Source organism: Carassius gibelio, chromosome A18, assembly GCF_023724105.1.
Source record: "Carassius gibelio isolate Cgi1373 ecotype wild population from Czech Republic chromosome A18, carGib1.2-hapl.c, whole genome shotgun sequence".
Lineage (NCBI taxonomy): Eukaryota > Metazoa > Chordata > Actinopteri > Cypriniformes > Cyprinidae > Carassius > Carassius gibelio.
Window position 1 is genome coordinate 17,768,178 of NC_068388.1, and position 21,710 is coordinate 17,789,887.

The 21,710-nt window shown below is 37.3% G+C and overlaps 1 protein-coding gene across 1 annotated transcript in view; it reads right to left on the bottom strand.

Moving 5' to 3' along the window:
* Positions 1–17,383: 17,383 nt before the first annotated feature.
* The window catches only part of ppfibp2a (PPFIA binding protein 2a), a 29,851-nt gene continuing 25,524 nt past the window's right edge, over positions 17,384–21,710 (bottom strand). The window contains exons 19-21 of the mRNA XM_052531070.1: positions 18,543–18,668; positions 17,987–18,175; positions 17,384–17,889 (exon numbers count right to left, since the gene is read on the bottom strand). Of these exons, the coding sequence (XP_052387030.1) occupies positions 17,686–17,889; positions 17,987–18,175; positions 18,543–18,668 (519 nt within the window). The 3' untranslated portion in view covers positions 17,384–17,685. The remainder of the gene's footprint in view (positions 17,890–17,986; positions 18,176–18,542; positions 18,669–21,710) is intronic.

The window sequence follows — 21,710 nt, forward strand, 5'->3', positions numbered from 1 at the left end:
CCGATAGGGGTCCCCAATTTACCTCCCGAGTATGGTCGGCATTCTGCCAACAGTTGGGCATCAATGTCAGTCTCACCTCAGGTTACCACCCACAATCCAACGGACAGGTCGAACGTCTGAACCAAGAACTCTCCCGTTTCCTCCGATCCTACTGCAACCAAAATCAAAATGATTGGAGCCGCTTCCTGCTCTGGGCCGAGTACGCACAAAATTCCCTTCAAAAACCTTCCACCGGCATGACTCCCTTCCAGTGCATCCTAGGATTCCAACCTCCTCTCTTCCCATGGTCTGGCGAACCATCCGAATTACCCGCAGTGGATGCTTGGCTGAGACGCTGTGAGGAGACCTGGAACAGCGCTCATGTTCACCTTCTCCGAGCAGTTCGTCGGACCAGGGATCAGGCCAACCGACACCGCAGAGCTCATCCGGATTACCAGCCCGGACAATGGGTCTGGCTATCCACACGGGATCTTCGCCTCAGGCTACCATCTAAGAAACTTAGTCCCAGGTACGTGGGTCCTTTCAAAATCCTCCGTCAAATCACCCCAGTATCATTTAGACTGTCTCTCCCATCTCATTACCGTATCTCACCCACTTTTCATGTCTCCTTGCTCAAGCCCGCTGGTGGACCGAGAGGATCGGAGAACCTAGAGGAGGCTGGTGACCAGAGAGCGCCTCCCCTCATCATCGATGGCCAGGAGGCCTATCAGGTACACGAAATCCTGAATTCACGTCGCCGGGGTCGAGTCCTACAGTATCTGGTTGATTGGGAGGGGTACGGTCCGGAGGAAAGGTCCTGGGTCAATGCTGATGACATACTGGATCCCACTCTTATCACGGACTTCCATCGAGATCATCCCGACAGACCCGCTCCTAGACCCCGAGGAAGACCCCGGCGACGATCACCTCATCGCGTCAGGAGCCGCTCGCAGGGGGAGGGCTCTGTCACAAACACAGCCTCTGTGGCTCTCTCCGATCACCACCAGAGGGAACCGTCACCTGAGTATTAACCTCCTTCAAACTACATTTCCCATACACCCCGTACCTGGGGCTGATTACCTGCACAGGTGTCGCTCATCTTCATCCCCTATTTAAGGAACTCACCCTGTTTACTCAAACGCGAAGTCTTGTTTTGCCCATGCAGACATTACCGAGCGTTTCCCCACTGTTGGATCTTCTGTGTATGACCTGGACTGTTCATTGGACTCTGATTCTCTGCCGCCTGCCTTATCGACCTCTGCCTTGTTCTCTCGCCTCTGCCTGCCAGCCGCCAGCCCTGATTCTATGCTCTGTCAAGGTTTATGATTGTGATCTGTCTACATTGTATCTAACGCCCCTGATTGACCTGTTTCTGTTTACTCTGTGGATTATTGAAATAAAGCTGCTTATGGATCATAACGTCTCTGACTCAGCGTTACAGTCACATTGTACTGCTATTATTTTGAACAATACTGTATGTTTTTTACATTATCTAATGATTAACAGATTGTTTAAGCTTACAAATATCATTAAACTTTCAATTCATATGATCATGTACTTCTTGAAAATCAACAAATGATTTTGACTAATGTTATACAATGATTAAATGCTTAGGCTATTATTCATGTACATTTGAATGCTAACAATTTTTTTGTCTTATTATTTTTTTTTTTTTTTTACAAATGTTTTGGGGGAAATTACAAATTTTAGGCATAATTAGTAATTAAATGATTATTATAATAATAATAAAAAACTATAATATATATAAGAACCATCACCTTCAACTCAACCTAGCCAAGACAGAACTGCTTTTGTTTCCAGCAAACCCATCATTTCATCACAATTTCAACATCAACCATAACTCCTTCAAAAACAGCCAGAAACCTTGGAGTTATGATTGATGACCAGCTGACTTTCTCAGATAACACTGCTAAAACTGTCCGATCCTGCAGATTTGCTTTATTCAACATTAAGAAGATCAAGCCCTTTCTTTCGCAACATACTGCACAACTCCTTGTTCAAACTCTTGTTCTGTCCAGGCTGGACTATTGCAATGCCCTCTTGGCAGGTCTTCCAGCAAGTTTAATCAAACCTTTACAATTAATCCAGAACGCAGCAGCAAGATTAATTTTTAATGAGCCATAAAGACTGGCTACCAATAGCTGCACGCATAAAATTCAATGCATTGATATTTGCCTACAAAACCACCACTGGCTCTGCAGCCCTTTACCTAAATTCATTACTTCAAACTTATGCGCCCTCTAGAAGCTTGTGTTCTGCAAGTGAACGTCGCTTGATTGTGCCATCTCAAAAAACAAAAAAACAAAAAAAACAAAAAAAAAAACACTTTTACAGACTTTTAAATTAAATGTTCCCTCCTGGTGGAATGACCTGCCCAACTCAATCTGAGCAGCCATTTTCAAGAATCAGCTAAAAACACATCTCTTCCATCTTTATTTGACCCTCTAACTTTAGCACTCACTATTCTAATTATATTCTTAAAAAAATACAATTTTTGCTATGTGTACTGCGTTCAAGGTAACCGAGACTTATAGCACTTATAGCACTTATATATCAATATCATTGCTCTTTTGTTGTTTTTGATTGCTTCCAATGTCCTCATTTGCAAGTCTTTCTGGATAAAAGCGTCTACTAAATGACTAAATGTAATGTAAATATATATATTTGTGTTCACTGACAATGTTTTATGGAAGTATTCCTGAGCCCTTGTTGTGATTTCCATTACAGTAGCTTTCCTGTATGTGATGCAGTGCCGTCTAAGGGCCCGGAGATCACTGGCATCCAGTATGGTTTTCCGGCCTTGACCCTTACACACAGAGATTGTTCCAGATTCTCTGAATCCTTGGATGATATTATGCACTGTAGATTATCTTCAAACTGTTTGCAATTTTTCTCTGAGAAACTCCTTTCTGATAGTGCTCCACTATTCTTCACCGCAGCATTGGGGGAATTGGTGATCTTCTGCCCATTTAAGCTTCTGATAGACACTACCACTCAGAGAGGTTCTTTTTATACTCAATTATGTTTTCAATTGACCTAATAAGCTGTTCCTTATATGTACGTTTAACTTTTCAGGCCTCTTATTGCTACCTGTCCTAACTTTTTTGGAATGTGTAGCTCTCATGAAATCCAAAGTGAGCCAACATTTGGCATGACATTTCAAAATGTCTCACTTTCAATATTTGATATGTTATCTATATTCTATTGTGAATAAAATACACGTTTATGAGATTTGTAAATTTTTCCATTCCTTTTTTACTCACAATTTGTACAGTGTCCCAACTTTCTTTGGAATCGGGTTTGTACATCCATCCACACAAATAGAAAAAACAAGTAGATAGAATAGAAACAATAGAAAGCTAGCGTTTTGTTTGTTTGTCAGTTTTTTTTTTCTTTAAAGATAAATAGATAAAGTAGAATTAAAATCAAATAGAAAGTGCTAGAGTTTTGAGGGCACACATTCAATTCCATAATGCACCGCAATGACAAGTGTACTGTACAACCGGTGTACACTCAGCATTTAGAGAATATCTATAATGCACTTTGAGTGGTGTGCCAAATAATAACCCACGTCTCTGCAGAAAAGGACAATACTGACTGTAAATGCTCATGTAGGTAAGCATTGTTCATGGTACAAGGCATTCAGAACCACACTGTTAACTTGTTTATTTATTATTGAACAGCAAGCACAAACTTAGGATATAGTGAATAAAGGTATAGGGTCCAATTTTTCACACACGGCACTGGTTCTCTCACTGAGTGCACTGAGTGTAAACTCCTGCAATGGTGCACGAGTTTAGAAAACCAAGCCATAATGAATAACTCACAAATCCATGTTTAATATGTAGATATTGCTGTAACTACTCTTAAAGTACAATAATTGCACTGAAAACAGGAAGAATAGCACTAGTTTTTAAACTGATCAGGCAGTAAGAGAATAAGAAAAATGGCAATAAAAAAAAAAAAAAGAATTTGTGTATTGATATTATGCAAATTAGAACATGTGTTAGCTTTGTTTCTCTGAAATAATGTAATATTGCTGTGACATAGAATATAAAAGTTTATTGCCCAGTTCTTAACTAAAAAGCTTCTCGCCACACTGGCTGGACAACAGCACCACCTCTTGACTCATTATTAATAAAACACAGGATCTGTTTTCATTAATACTCATCAGTGTTTTTTTCTCTCTCTCTCTCTCTCTCTCATATATCTATATCTATCTATATATATATATATATATATATATATATATATATATATATATATATATATATATATATATACTTTACACATCATAAATATTTCTAATTTTAAGACAAAGTACAATTGCGATATGCTGTTAAGAATTGTAATGGGAAGATCAGATCATTTTATTGATTTTCTCTTTCATCAAAATTAAATAATGTTTCTATAATGGTAAGAAATAATTGTGGAGTTTTGAGTGTTGATGTCTCATAACTCAGTTGGGAATTTTTGTATATCGCTGCTAATTATTTATTCAGAAACAAAATATTTTACAACATTAAACCATTACTATAACATAAGTGCTTTTGTGTATATGCCAAAACTTATTTTGTAATGCCACACTCAGGATCTTACTCATATTGCCATCATACCCACAGCTTTGAATGAAACTGCTGAATTAAGACATTTCATGCTGCTAATCTTAATGATAGACCTGTGTGGGTCAAAGACAAAAAGTGTGTTTCAAGGCCCCAAAACATAAAGGTGTAATACAGCTTCATTTATTTATAAAAAAAAAAAAGGAGTATCATGCATTTTCTTTTGTATTATTTACAGAAGAAACTAAAATGCCATTCAGTGCAACAACATTTGTATACCCAAAAATATTGTAAAGCGTGTTTGAAACATTAATCATTTGATGATATTATCAAACACTATATTTAAGCATCCACAGTGCTTCCCTCAAATACCAATTAACTTTATTTATTTATTTATTTTAATCTTTATACTTTGCTGATGACCTGCAAACCATTAGGTTTTACCCATTTGTTAGCAAGAAGATTTTGTGAAGAAGTGAAAGAATTTAAAATATAATAAATTTGGTAGGATCACATACAGATTATTATTATTTTTTTTTTTTTTTTCTATTTTAATAAGTACAGGTCAGAATAAGTAGGCTATATTGTTTAATTTTTACATAAATATGTTATGCTGAATGACCACGGTTTGTTACTCTTAATGATGATTTGCAAAAAAAAAAAAAAAAAAAAAAAAAAAGAGAGAGAGAGAGAGAGAGAGATAATATTGCCATTTTTACCATCACTGAAATGTTTTAAGTCTGTCATTCAATTTTAATATATCCATGAATGACTGAAGAAGCAGATGTTGAAATATTTTCTTTTCACTTTGTTTCTGACTTGTGCTCTGCCCCCAAAACTGCTGTTGCAGCCATATTAAAATGTTCTATTCTGTTCTAAACATGCAAATTATGTTTGCCAACATAAATGACAATTCTAATTCACACCAAGTACAAAAACTTTATTGATAAAGACATAATTCAAAAAAAATATTCTAAATATAAAAATATATCGGAATATGAAATAATATAAAATAAAAATTATAAAAAAAGAAACTATAACTGCACAGAAAAATGATATTGTTGAAATGACAAAAGGATTTCTATTATTTATTTATTTATTTATTTATTTATTTATTTTAACAGCTGATGAATGATAAAAGAACTGACAGCCAATCAGAATCCATCCAAGAGCTCAAGCATGTGTGTCCACACAAACATGGTTGTTTTTAAAACCCCAGCTTTTTCTACTAGGTTTGACCTTTCATTCACATGCATACGCAGCACCAGTTTACTGAAACCGAAACATTTTTGAAAATGCCTGCCAGGGTGAAGATTTTCAAAAAACAGTGAAACCGGAGATTTTGGCTAAATTGAAACTTTTTCAGGCTTCTGACTGGCCAACATAGCTTTACTTTTGATATCGCCACCTGTTGGCTTGGCATGCTCATGCGGGTTTGCATTTTCAACACATTTATTTATCACATTATTTATCTGTATTATGAATAAGATGCTAATTTTTTTTCATTTCTTCAGTGATACTCTCATTCAGAGTAATGGGTGACACTGTGGTGTAACAGAATTTGCATTACACCACAAGACAAAAGCATGACCCTGAATGACAAAACTTCTACTTACAGTTTGCTCATATTGCATGCAATCAACTGACCACCTGTATCGAACAGTGAACTTGGCAGCAAAGTTAATCAAAAACAACATTAAAATGAACAATACAAATATCAGTATCAGTTTATATGTTAGTCATTCAGCAGTCTGTGAAATCATCAGATGGCATATACATATAATCAGTAAATTAGAAGGTAACACCTTTTAACAGATGATATGGCATGCTTCTGAACCTCTTGTCGTTGATTGTCTCATCAATGGCCGCTAGGAAGCAGGTTTAACAGTCTCTGACTCTGTAAAAGGCCTCTTCTCTCTGGCCAGAATCCAAAGAGACAGCAATCATGCTCTAACCTGTTCCGCACCAAAATGACTAAAGACAAATATTTAAAGACAATATGTTCTCAGTAATTGCACTCTTTGCACAAATTCAACCATATTCATACATTCAGATTCATATTACATTTGTACACAATTCAAACATATGCAAATGAAAGCTCTATGTATATATATATATATATATATATATATATATATATATATATATATATATATATATATATATATATATACTATTTAACTTCATGTAGGACTTCTATATTTTTTGTGATTTCTCAATAATTGATCCTTAGTAGAAAACCTTTTACAATTTATCAACAAATTTAAGTAATTTTCAACAGTAAAATAAACATAAAATAATATCTACTTAATGTAAGCAAGTGATTTACTAGAGATTGTGACAAAATGTTAATTGCTGCAATTTATTTATTTATTTATTGCAAAATATGCACCTCTTCTGTGGATAGACTAGTCTGACATGTCACTGTTTATAACACAGGGCATCCATCCTTTGCTGGGCCAAAAAAAATAAAAATAAAAAAATAAAAAGAGTATGACCACTTCTCCAGGCACAACTACACTGTAGAACAGGAAGAGTTAATTAGGAACAGGAAGAGTATTGGAAGAAGTTCTATGGAAAGCATCCAGCACAAACTAACCCCCGGGGTTATCTGACCAAGTGTCAAGGTGTCCTTGAGCAAGACACCTAACCCCAGCTGCTCCCAATGAGTTGGATGGTGCCTTGCATGGCTGACACCACTGTGGTTGGTGTATGAATGGGTGAATGTGAGGCAACATGTAAAATGCTTTGGATGGCCATGGGTCTGTTGAAAGCGCTATATAAATGCATTCCATTTACCAATTTGTAATATCATTGAGAGACATAAATATTTGCATATCATTTTTGCTGTCTTCATCTTTTTTAAGGGAAGGAATGTATATAGTTATATAGAGGAAGATGTATTTTTATTATTTAAAAAAAAAAAAAAACATTAGGGAATGCATATTATTTCTTTAGTGTTTCAGTAGTCAATATCTTGAAACACAGACACAACTGGGTTTAAAGAACTGTGAATTTGTCCTAAAAACTAAAACTTGAGCTGTAAGATGTGCTTGAAAACCTAACCTAACTTTAACATGCCTGGAAAAAGTTTCCCCACAACTCTCCAGGTTTTCCTGTATCCACATGCTTGGGGTTTTCAAAAGTTTGCTACAGTATCTGCTAGGGCTTTATAAATATCTCCAGAAAGACCTATCTGTGGACCTAGCACAAGCAATGCTCTACACAAGTGATGTGCTTGAAAGATAAAATAAATTGTGTGTCCGTAATATCTTTGAGACCTTGTCTGATACCACGCAGACATAAGCAAAGGCAGATTAATTATTACACAGTAGATTCCACTTTGGGTGCATGGACTCCATGTGATACTTTCGACCAGCTTAAACATCATATTTTGTATCCTTTTCTTGACTGTATGATAAGTGAGCTACATGTAAGCAACAGATTTTCTGGTGGTGAGAAAAAGCTAATGAAGTGCTTTCAAACTTCAAACCCAACAGCTGATGACTTTCTCAGTAAGGAATCTCTAAACCTTATTGCACATATTACAAAATATACTGTTGTAAAGAGGAGAGAGTGAGAGTGTGTGTGTGTGTGTGAGAGAGAGAGAGAGAGAGAGAGAGAGAGAGAGACAGAGCGAGGGTGTTATTGCTGGCATAGTTAGTGTACAAAGTTCTTCCTTGACCCTTCCTTCTTCCTTGATCCCTGAGATTGGTTCTCCAAGCAGTGCTTACCCGTCAGTAGTAGGCCTACTGTAGAAGTGCATGCAGATCAGAGCTGCACAGTAAAAGAAGATGAAACAAACCCACAGAATTATTATTATTATTTTTATTATTTTTCTGTTATCACTGTACACTTAACCCTGGCTTAATATTATAATTTAAATCGCGTTTTGATTTATCTAATTTCTGTATTTTAATAAATGCTCTGTATTGGTAATTACACATTAAAATCTGCAACGTTTTTTTGGAAAGATAGTTATATAGGGTTATAAAAATAACCTGAGGATAACCATTAGGGAATGATCTGTGTAAGTTATTTTTACAGTAGGTTATTTTAAAAATAACCACCTTGCAACACTCTGGAAACGTTATTTTATGGATGCAAAATAAAAACCTAAAAATAACCATTAGGGAACATTCTCTATAAGTTATTTTTTTTCATGTTATTTATAAATAACCACACTGCAACATTCTGGGAAAATTATTTTTTGTTTGCAAACAAAAAAAAAAATAATAATAATAATAAATAAAAAAAAATAAAAATAATAATAATAATAATAATAACTTATAAAAATAACCATTAGGGAACGTTCTCTAGAAGTTATTTGTAGGTTATATATATATATATATATATAACGATTTATTGAAGATGTATATTAATTTCAATTTCAACAGGCAACTATTTTTACAGCTACATTATTGTTTCACAACAATGTACATACAATTGCATGATATATATATATATATATATATATATATATATATATATATATATATATATATATATATATATATATATATATATATATATATAGTACAGACCAAAAGTTTGGACACACCTTCTCATTCAAAGAGTTTTCTTTATTTTCAAGACTTTGAACATTGTAGATTCACACTGAAGGCATCAACACTATGAATTAACACATGTGGAATTATATATGGAATTATATACATAACAAAAAAGTGTGAAACAACTGAAAATATATCATATTCTAGGTTCTTCAAAGTAGCCACCTTTTGCTTTGATTACTGCTTTGCACACTCTTGGCATTCTCTTGATGAGCTTCAAGAGGTAGTCACCTGAAATGGTCTTGGAACAGTCTTGAAGGAGTTCCCCGAGAGATGCTTAGCACTTGTTGGCCCTTTTGCCTTCTGTCTGCGGTCCAGCTCACCCCTAAACCATCTCGATTGGGTTCAGGTCCGGTGACTGTGGAGGCCAGGTGATCTGGCGCAGCTCCCCATCACTCTCATTCTTGGTCAAATAGCTCTTGATGACTTCAGTGTGACTCTACAATTTTCATAGTCATGAAAATAAAGAAAACTCTTTGAATGAGAAGGTGTGTCCAAACTTTTAGTCAGTACTGTACATACATTATATATATATATATATATATATATATATATATATATATATATATATATATATATATATATATATATATATATATGCACAGACATTTTTTTCATACATGACATTGAGATGCAAGAAACATATGGCAAGAAATCTGTAGACTTGTCCATAACAACAAAAGACGATACTTTATTGAACCTTTTCAATAAGTGTGCGCTGCAAACACAAGCATTTTTGACGATCGTTTCCATCCAGTTCGCTCGATTTTCACCCGTTTTGCTGCCTCCAGCTAGAGTTATGACGTGCGACACTCCAGGCCAGGCCAGTCAGAAGAGAGGCTAATGAATATTAATTAGACATGCTAAAATCGACCTATTCTTAGCAGACATCATGACAAGGAGCTGTAAAAATATGAGATGGTTTTTGGTAATTATACTGCAAATGTACATTCTTAAGGACATCAAAACCTGAAATAAAACTCCAGAAAAGTGTACAATATGGGACTTTTAACAGTCAGTTTGGTATGTTTTATCTATTAATTGCTTCCACAGATTCAGTGGTTCAAACTATTATTTGAATATTCAACAGTGCACATCGGGGAACTACAGGAATTGAAGTAAAGTACAGATTATCTAATTTCCTGTTAGTCGCGTCTTCACCAGCAGATGGTGCAAGTGGATGTTGACAAAGACCAAAGCAAACCAAGAGACATTTATTCACAAAAACGTATTTGTAGAAATAGAGCAAACAGTAAGTAGCCAATATCTTAAAATGATTAGGACCATGGTATACTGTATGCAGAAATGCTAATTATGAAGAGTTAAACATTTCTGTGTGTATGCAGCTTTCTTTACCGCAAAGATTATATAAATGTTATTCTTCGACGTTGACATACAAACATTACATACTAGGAAGACATATATCATTCCCTGCACTTTATATCATATTAAATATGTCTTATTTGTCATGTCATACTGTGGCAAGCTTTCTTCAGGATACTTTATTAAATATAATTTAGTAAATGCAAATAAACTTTGCAGATTTAATTGGAAAGGATTTAAAGTTTTTTTTTTTCTTTCTTTCTTGTTTCTTTATGCTTGTTTAAAGAACTATAAACAATTACTGTGTAGGCATCCAAATCTGTACTTTTATTCTTGTTGTTCTGTTTATTTTTGTTTACTAAACCTAGTACATAATTCCCATTTCCCAATGCCTGACACTATTCAGCTTACATTTTTAAATAAATGTAATTTTTCCCTCCAGATGGAGGCAGTATTTCATCATAGATGCATGAATGAATGCATAATCCTCTTTTGGATGTAACCCATAATATGATTAGGCTTACTACTCCAGCAGCAGTTAAATCACAGAAATGTTTCCCTGTACTACATGTACAGATAGCTCAAATTAAATAGTTTGCATCAATACTTAATACTTTACTTTGATAACTGATAGTACATCACAGTATAAATGCATAGTTAATATACTGTACAGTGGGTATAGGAAATAGTCACCCCTTTAAAATAATAATGTTTGTTGATTTGTTGTCTGAAATGAAGACAGTTTTTGTTTTATCCAGCTGTATTTATAACATCCAAGTGAAAGATATAACACCTACATGTCAGGAAAAAAGACAAAACTGAAACATTGAATTGGAAAAAGTATCACCCCCTCTTCAAACATGATTGTTAACTCAATCAGGTGTAGCTACTCACCTTGTCTGTGGCACACAAAACCATTTAACTTTCAAACTGGATGAAACAGCCAGGAGGAAACTGGTCAGAGTGGCAACCAAGAGGTCTACAGCAACTCTGAAGCAGTTGCAGGAATTTATGACAAAGAGTGGTCATTGTGTGCATTTGACAACAGTAACTCCACAATTTTCCACAAAAATGGCTTGTATGGGAGGGTTACAAAACAAAAAAAAAGGCTACATGAAGTCACAACTGAGCTTTGCCAAAACACACCTTTGTATTCTAAATATTCCCAAACGTGTTAAGTACATCACGAAATATGTCAATTATTTAAATTATTAAAGGGTATGGAAAGTATTCAGAACCCCTTATATTTTTCACTCTTTGTTACTGTATATTGCAGCCATTTGCAAAAATCATTTAAGTTCTTCTTTTTCTTTTCTTTTATCATTAATGTACACACAGTACACCATATTGTCAGAAAAACACAGAATTGTTGAATTTTTTTTTGCAGATTTATTAAAAAAGAAAAACTGAAATATCACATGGTCTTAAGTATTCCGACTCATATATTTAACTCAGGTGCTGTCCATTTCTTCTGATCATCCTAGAGAAGGTTCTACACCTTAATTTGAGTCCAGCTGTGTTTGACTACACTGACTGGACTTGATTAGGAAAGCCACACACCGGTCTATATAAGACCTTACAGCTCAGTGCATGTCAGGGCAAATGAGAATCATGAGGTTAATGGAACTGCCTGAAGAGCTCAGGGACAGAATTGTAGTAAGGCACAGATCTGGCCAAGGTTACAAAAAAATTTCTGCTGCACTTAAAGGGATTGTTCACTCTTAAATAAAGTTTTGGTGTGTTTTAGCTTACCTCAAGGACATCCAAGATGTAGGTTTCTTTGTTTCCGCAATATTTCCCATTTTGATATTTTTAGGTCAAACCGTTCTTGTCCGTGACTCATATAATGGAGGTCTATGGTCACCACCTCAAAGAGCAATTAAACAATTCCCCATCGTAAGTACACATTGATGACCAACACTGTAAGACACGAAATGAGCGGTTTGTGTAATAAAACCAACAGTATTTATATCGTTTTTACATTTTGTACACAACCACGTCCAACTGATGTGAGGGCATGAGTGCTTCCTGATGTGACATGTGTGTGTGTGTGTGTGTGTGTGTGTGTGTGTGTGTGTGTGTGTGTGTGTGTGTGTGTGTGTGTGTGTGCGAAATCTGGCTTAGTCTGCGCAAGCGTGGAAAGCGCCGGAAGTGATCTCTGCTCAACTGCCTTAGGTCTTTGTTGCATCTTCCTCTTTGATCCGCCAAATGTTTTCTATGGGTGAAAGATCTGGACTGCAGGCTGGCCATTTCAGTATGGATCCTTCTTCTAAACCGTCATTATGCTGTAATTGATGTAGTATGTGGTCTGGCATTATCATGTTGGAAAATGCAAGGTCTTCCCTGAAAGAGACGACGTCTGGATGGGAGCTATATTGTTCTAGAACTTGGATAAACCTTTCAGCATGGATGGTGCCATTCCAGATTTTTAATCTGCCCATGCCACACACACACACACACTCATTCAACCCCTGATAACAACTTGGGTTGTCCTTGTTCTCTTTAGTCCTGATGATATGGCATCCCAGTTTTCCAAAAAGCACTTCAAATTTTGATTCGTCTGACCACAGAACAGTTTTCCACTTTGCCACAGTCCATTTTAAACGAGCCTTGGCCCAGAGAAAACGACTGCGCTTCTGGATCATGTTTAGATATGGCTTCTTTTGTGACCTATAGAGTTTTAGCTGGCAATGGTGAATTGCACAGTAGATTGTGTTCACTGACAATGTTTTCTGGAAGTATTCCAGAGCCCATGTTGTGATTTCCATTACAGTAGCATTCCTGAATGTGATTCAGCGCCATCTATGTAAGGGCCCAAAGAGCCCGAAAAAATCCAGTATGGTTTTTCGGCCTTGATCCTTACACCCAGAGATTGTTCCAGATTCTCTGAATCTCTAGATGATATTATGAACCGTAAATGATGATGATCATTTCCAACTATTTGCAATTGTTCTCTAAGAAACTTCTTTCTGATATTGCTCCACTATTATTTGCCGCAGCATTGGCGAATTGGTGATCCTCTGTCCATCTTGACTTCTGAGAGAAACTGCCACTCTGAGAGGCTCTTTTTATACCCAATCATGTTGCCAATTTACCTAATAAGTTGCAAATTGTTCCTCCAGCTGTCCCTTATATGTACATTTAACTTTTCTGGGCCTTTATTGCTACCTGTCCCAACTTTTTTTGGAATGTGTAGCTCTCATGAAATCCAAAATGAGCCAATATTTGTCATGACATTTCAAAATGTCTCACTTTCAACATTTGATATGATCTCTATATTTTATTGTGAATAAAATATAAGTTTGTGACGAGTGGGGCGGGGCCGAGGGACGTGGGAGGAGTGAGGCTGGTGGAGTGATTGGAGATGAGCTAAGCCCGGGAGAAGGAGGGACGTGCTGCTGAAGATCCCTCGCTATTGTGGTGAATCCGCGGTGCCATCGGGCAGGTGAGGAGTGTGCCGCGGTGGGCTGGAGCGAGTTTCCGGGGACGGGCGAGCTCGCTGCTGGTCCCCCGTGATGTGGAGGGGCGGTTGCCGTCCGTGAGGGAGCGGAGGAGTTGGCGCCGTTTGCCAGGGAACCGAAATTTTTTTTTTTCTCCTCTCTCCCCTCTCTCGTCTCTGTTGCTCCTCATCCTTCCATCTCCTTTTCTCTCGCCTCGTCTGTCCTACCCCCAGGTTCCCGCAGGTCCCTGTGAGCGGTCCCCCCCCCGGAGGGAGGGGCGGGGGGGAGTAGAGCGCAGTCTCGAGGGTGTAACCTGGCCTGCGAGGGGCGATGGGGGTATGTGACGAGTGGGGCAGGGACGTGGGAGGATCGAGGCCGGTGGAGTGATTGGAGATGAGCTACACCTGTTCGACCCACCGGGCTCGAGTCCCACGGAGGAGATGGAAGGATATAAAACTGGAGCAATGAAAGTGAAGGACGAGAGAGGACCAGGCCTGGGCTTTTAGTTTATGTTTTCCTTTTTATTTGCGCGCATCAGTCTTCCATGAGGCGCTGATGCACATTTGTTTATTTTGTGATTATTAAAGTTTCATTTGATTGTGCGCCGGTTCCCACCTCCTTCTTCCCGATGATTAGGAAGTTAATATTATTACAAAGTTTATGAGATTTGTAAATTATTCCATTCCTTTTTTACTCACAATTTGTACAGTGTCCCAACTTTTGACTTTGTAAATAAGTTTTTATTTGTTTAAGTGTGTGCTGCAAAGGGCTTGTAAATACAAAGTATAGGATGTTGTATTGGTAAGGGACACAATTTCTCATTTTGTTGACATTGTTTGTGCCTGAGATGAAATTACATTCCTAGGACAGTGACTATATGTAACGCCGGACCCACACACATTTTTGCCACAAATTTCATTCACCACATTTTTGTGGAAATTGCTAACAAATGCCTGAAATTGGTGCTTGTTCATGTGTGTGACAATTGCGTAGTGTTACCAAAGATGTGGTCTAAGGAAAGCATTGATGCGTTGCCAATCCCTGAGATATTTATCATGTTAAATATCTCATCCTGTCAGCGATTCAGAATCCTGAATTGTGAATGTTTTGACATTGGTGATGATCACTTTTGTTTATACAGTGCTTTTTTTTATCATGTCTGTACAGTAAAACAGGATAAGAAGGTTCAACACTCTTCAGCAATAAAATAACAATGAAGCGCAATTGTTAGTTTATCTAAAGTCATTTTGCTTATTAAGGTTGAACTGGATCATCAAAGGTCAGCAGCAAAGACACTGTTTAATAACATGGGATTAGATACATCTGTGTTGTTTAACATATTCATTGCAGGTTTGCATCATATTCTAAGTTTGCATTTCACGATTTTAAATATATATATATATATATATATATATATATATATATATATATATATATATATATATATATATATATGTTGTTTTTTTTGTTTTGTTTTTTCTCGAGAGGGATGAATTAATGCAGATTCACATTTAGTCTAAAACTACCGTAACATCATGTTCATTCAGCGCATACAATGCCTCTGTACTTCGGATTTCTCTAAACATTGAGACAGGAGAACTGTCAGTCAATAAATGGGGGAAAAAGTAACTCAGATTTTTTTTCCCGTAAATTAAAAGGTAATGCGTTACTTTACTAGTTACTTGAAAAAATAAATCTGATTATGTAACGCACGTTACTTGTAATGCATTACCTCCAACACTGCTTCTCACATGTGTTTGGTTGTAAAACCAGATGACTGTAGACCAGACAGAGGTGTTGGCATTTCTTTCTTTTAAGAAGTTGTGTAATCTGTGACCCCCTGTCACCAATCTCATTCTGCACATTATGTATGTCTCCCTTTTTAAACACACCTGATTAAGCTCATTAGGAGTGTGTCAGTTAATGGAGACATACAAAAACACTGGTGTAGAGTGCATGTGACTGAGCGTTTATGTGTTTGAGAGTCTGCAGCCAGAATCTATTGGAAGGCTCCAACTATGATGTTATTTTGTAGTTATAATAATAATAATAATAAAAAGCTCACTTCTTGAGCCGGCCTTATAGCCAGGGTAGAAAATAGCCCATTATTTGTTGATTGTGATGTTTTTTTGTTTTTTTTTAAACCACACAAACATCATAAGTGGACCTAAAAAGGCCGTTCATGATCCCTGTAAGCGCTAAGCCCCTTTCACACTGCACGTCGGACCCGCAATATTTCCAGAACATTGCCGGGTCGCCTTCTGTGTGAAAGCAACCACGTCCCGGAATTGATTACCGAATTGAACTCGGGTTGGGGACCTAGTAACATTGGGGGGTTCGACCCGGGACAAGCACTGTGTGAACAAAAGCCAGATCTAATTCCGTGTCGAAGTGATGACGCACGTTATCGCACGACTCTTTTACCGGCTGTTTTGAAGGAAGATCAACATTCGCGATGAAAACATATGTGCAAACTGTAATGAAGCAGAGATCAGTTAGTTACTCACTTTCCACGCTGACGCCGAGACCGTTTGATTGCTTCAGTGAAAGTATAACGTACCTAGCGTTGTCGACTCGTACATTACACGTCACGCGCTAATGTCACGTGTCGTTACAGGATCTTCAAGGGTTGTGTGTGAAAGCACGCACATTTCCCGGGTCATCACTGGCAGTGTGAAAGTGCCAAATCTAGCGCCCAGGGACCAATTGCAGGAGCACTTTACCCCTGTATTTGGCGGAATGGCAGTGTGAAAGGGGCTTTAGTGGCACAGTGCGTTGAGGTGTGGTGTCAGTTCTCTCAGCCAATGAATTGGTTTGTTTCTATTAGGTATGCATTGATCCAAGGTCCAACACTAACCATTTTGTCAGATCGGGTATCAGTCAGATGGGATCAATCCAAATCTGATAGTGTACATAACATTGCCCATGATTATTTCTGTCAAGATAAAAACAATAATAATAATACAAAAAAATAAAAAAATAAAAAAAATAAATAAATAAACACATTATAAAAGCACCATCAAAATGTTCTGAAGCCATAAGTGGAAATGTGTACAGTAAACTGAAAAAAATAAAAAAATAAATACCAATACTGGTATCAGATTGGCATCAGCAGATACTAAAAATTGCAATATCAGGCATAAACCATCCCTAGTTTCTATACAGGCTTTAGAACACTCCACATCTGGGGTGTGTTTCCACAGCATCACCTAATAACAAAGCATCTAGTTCCCTATTCATAGTAACAGACATGTATTTTTAATTCAGTAATTAGAATGTTGATATTGTATTACTCACTTGTAGTTTGATGGAACAGCATTCTAGTGTTACTGATCTTATAATGCATAATTTCTAAATGGAATACATGTTTTCCTATACAGATGACTTTTCATAGCATAAAAGCCAGAGCAAAATAAAGAAACAGTTTATTGGTCATTTCAAAACTTTTTTTAAGGTAATACAAAAATGTATACATTGTAAGGATAGGTATAAATGATTTATTAAAAGTAATAAAATCAAGAAACTCAAATCAAGTGTCAAAGTGGTATCTCAGCATTGGAACTACCTATTCTATTTTAAAATAAAATAAAATAAAATAAAATACCCATGCTTTTCAGAGCCCATGGTCAGTCATTTCCAGCATTCCCAGATGATACAATGAAGAATCAGTTCTGGGCTTCTCCTGATGGTGTTAATGCTGATGTTTTTCAAGCAGCAGAGTGGAGTTACAGCAGTGCTGGCAGTATGTCATTGTTTGGCTAAGAATGGCTCAATTGAAGAAGCATTGAATCAGTTTTTAGACCCAACTTGCTCCAGACTGTCTGAATCTCTGGCCAGGATGGGGCTGATCCCCCTGAAACTTCCATATGGCCGCTTTGGTGTTCCATTCATGGCTGGTGGTTTCCATGTATCCATGGGGCAGATATAATCAGCTGATTCATCCATCCTGAGCTTTCTTAGTTGTCGGAAATTAGTAAAACCAAGCTTCTTTGGCTAAGACAGAGAAATGAATAAAATTACAACATGACAAAAATTATTCTTGCAACTTATATCTGGCATAAAATGTATTATTTTGTTTGGAATGTCATACCCTGACTTTGGCAGTGGTGGTAAGGGGTGCATGCCCACTGGCGTTTGCAAATTCCTGTTTCTCCTGCTGGGCCTGAGGTCCCACCAGTGTGTTAAAGTTAGTGGTGAGGTGGCGTCTTAGGAGGGTCTTCTGTGGAGGGATGTTTAGCAGCATGGCCAAGGTCTCAGAATGAAAGCGAGGCTCCAGGATCTGATAAGCAAATACAGACAAATTAAAGGGATATTTCACCCCAAATAGTCATGTTTGATATTGTAATGTTACAGCTAAAGTAAAATCAGTTTGTTTATTATGATCAAAACGACAACTTAAAATAGCTAAAATACCATGCATAAAATGTTTCTACTATGTGACACTGAAAAAGTTTTTTTTTTTTTTTTGTATGTTTGTTTGTTGGTTGTTTTTTTTTTTTTTGTGTGGCTCAGTGATTTATTATATATATATATATATATATATATATATATATATATATATATATATATATATATATATATATATATATATAATGCACTAAAATATTTAAGCATCATTAGCAGTAGCACTAGTAATGCTGACTCACAATTAGGCCTCCATGAACACCGCTGCCTCTCAGGTTTGGAGCATATTCAGCCAAATCCACTGATCTCAACCACTCCATCACACGATGGTTGGACCACTGCACCACCTCAGATGGAGATGTCTTATTCTGCAGAACCAAAGGAAATGTAGTCTTTCAGTGTCTTCAGTGTTCACAGGGTTTCAAGATTTATCGATGCTTTGTACATACAGTAATGTAACACATGACATATATCCCTATATCACGAGTGCTGTTGTCATATATTGCCAATATATTGTATTATATTAAGACAATATATTATACATCCTCATTAAGTTATAAATTCATACCATATACAGTCATGGGCAAAAATATCGGTACCCTTTGTATATATGACCAAAGAAGGCTGTAAAAATTAATCTGCATTGTAAATCCTTTTGGTCTTTTATTTAAAACAAATCACAAAAATGTATCCTTTCATTGGATAATAAGGATTGAAAATGGGGGTAAGTATCATTATGAAATAAAGGTTTTTCTCAAATACTCATCGGACACAATTATTGGCACCCCTACAAATTTTTATGAGTAAAATATCTCTGAAGGTTATTCCCATTCATATTCACAATTTTGAGAAAGCCAGTGTAGTTATAAAAATGAAATTATCCAGCCATGGTTTCCTGTCTCACATAAATATAAAGAGGAATGAAAACAAAGCCCAAAATCCCTTAATCAGCCATGAAAATGAGAAAAAAAAATTAAAAATAATAATAATATATTTCTAATGTGAAGCAAAAGATAATTGTGTAATTATTATTACCAGAACAACATCCTCAAAATGTTGGAGGTAAAATGTTCGGTCTTTGTTAAACCATCATATTAGAAAAATGTTTTAATGTGGTTTTATTAACAAAGTTCGGTAGAAGCACGAACAGATAATCATCCAATTTGGCACAGGTTCATCTCGTTTAGCTAATAATCTTAAATAGCACGCAAGCGTATATATATCCAGTCTTCCTACCTCCTGTCCCACGACAGTTTTTCGGCAGGACAGTTTTTCGGCATAGACCGTTTGTCAGCATTCGGTTCGCTCTGTCCGTCATCTTATCACAGGCCCAATCTTCCTTCCGACGAAGATATCTATCCGCCGAACACCAACAAGCGTCATCGCGTCAGCTGCTCTTCTCGCCAAGCCACACGTTGTGGCCAAAAGCTCGTGCAAATCCTTGAGCTCGCCTCACTCGACAACACGATTTTCTCACCAGGACCGGGCTCTCTTATAATGCTGGATCGCAGCCGTGCTCCAGTTCTCAGCGCAGTAAACCTCTCTCGCTTTTTCAGCCGTGGCGCAGTTCGATGCTGCCTCCACTAGCGGCGAAGACCGTGCGTTGTTGTAGTGGCATGTCGTTCGTGAAAGAATCGTTTTTTTGAATGAATCTTCTAGGCGAACGAATCGTTCTCAGTTTACACTCATTCATGAAGAATTTTTCAGAGTTGTCATCCACAATGAGCGAGTTTCATATGAGTCTCAGAGATCGAGAGCTCTCATTCGTGAACGAAAGGACTAAACCGGTATACATGTCGAGTTGATTAAACGGATACATGTCGTTCGTAAACGCAATGAACTGGTACATATCTTATCTTAACAAAATTGATGAGAGTAAACCGGGTCAGTTAGCCATTTAGCATGTCAATCTTGCAAAATGTAAAGTGCAGTTATAGGTACTGTGCACATATTGTTTACATATTTAGCATACAAAAGATAAATTCCACGTTTAATCCCCGATTTATGAACGTGAATATATAGATCAATATATGAACCGTCTGACCAAACAATTAAAATGCTAATCATGCAAGAAAACCTCGTGATTTGCTCATCTGAACAATTTAAATAGACGTTATATATAGAATGCGCTTATGAAGACGCCAAAATTTGTTAAACGGCGTTATGACTTAACTCTGTCCGATGACGATGCCACTTTTTAACCACGAAGCAAAGGCTTTTTGCAGAGTTGTCATCCACACCGAAATGTCTAAAGACATTACATTTGCTTTACTGTGCATGTTTAAACCTCACTGAGATGATACAGACATAAGTTTCATGCAATTATTCCGGCAGGATCAATTATTTAGGGACATATTTCACCATTTACTGGCATGATTATTCAGAATTTTTCACGCTACTGCCTCGTGTTTGGCTGCAGAACAACAAGTGTGAGTAAATTTTCTATCGTCTTTTTAGGACTGTTATATGAAAAGCATGCAAAGTAAATGTCTTTAGAAACGGCTTGAATTTGAATTACTGCAATTAACGTTACTGCTATAGACATGTCTATTGGTACAATGGTTTATAAAACTAAACATGCTACATCGTTTCAAAGCCTCTATTTTCACAGTCCATACTACAACAGGAAAACAGTATCCCAAATTTATCTGCTCCGGAGGCTGTTTAAAAGGGCCCGAAGGCCAAAACAAGAGGAAAAGATGCTTTTCCAACAGGACTGTATTAATTCAGACAAGGTTTGAGCAATTGTCAAATCAGCCAACAACTACAGCAGCCAAAGCAAGCATGAAGCTACTTTTACTTGCAACACGGGCCTGCACATCTCAGTATTTCCATCCTGTTACTTCTGCTAGCAGTGCAGGCTACACAGGTTCTTCAAGACATCACACACCCCAGCCCCTTCCCACGACCCACAGCTACAGCAGCTGAAGCAAACGTGAGGCCGCCTCCATTCGTAAACGCGCCCTCAACTCTTCCGCTCCCTCATGCTACTAACCTTTTTTCTGTTCAGTGGCCTCCAGCTCCAGATTTGCCAGAAGGCAGAGGGTACCAAGACCTATTATTGGTCAGGCCGATTATTTTATTTATTTATATATCTATCTCGAACCCTCTTCAGCCAACCCCTCTAACGCCAGCTCATCCCCTTTCACTAAAACTCCTAATCTACCATAGCTAACTCTCCTAACATGCCCTATCTATCTGTAATGGTCAATCCTCACTTCAGCCATCCTTCCGCAGGAGCTTTCTCTGTATCTCCCCACCGCCGCAGCATTGTCCGCTCCCGCAGGAGCCTTCTCTATATCTCCCCACCGCCGCAGTATTGTCCGCTCCTGCAGGAGCCTTTTCTGTTTTTTCCTCACTGCCGCAGCAGTCTCCGCTTCCGCAGGAGCCTCTACCTATATTTCACCACT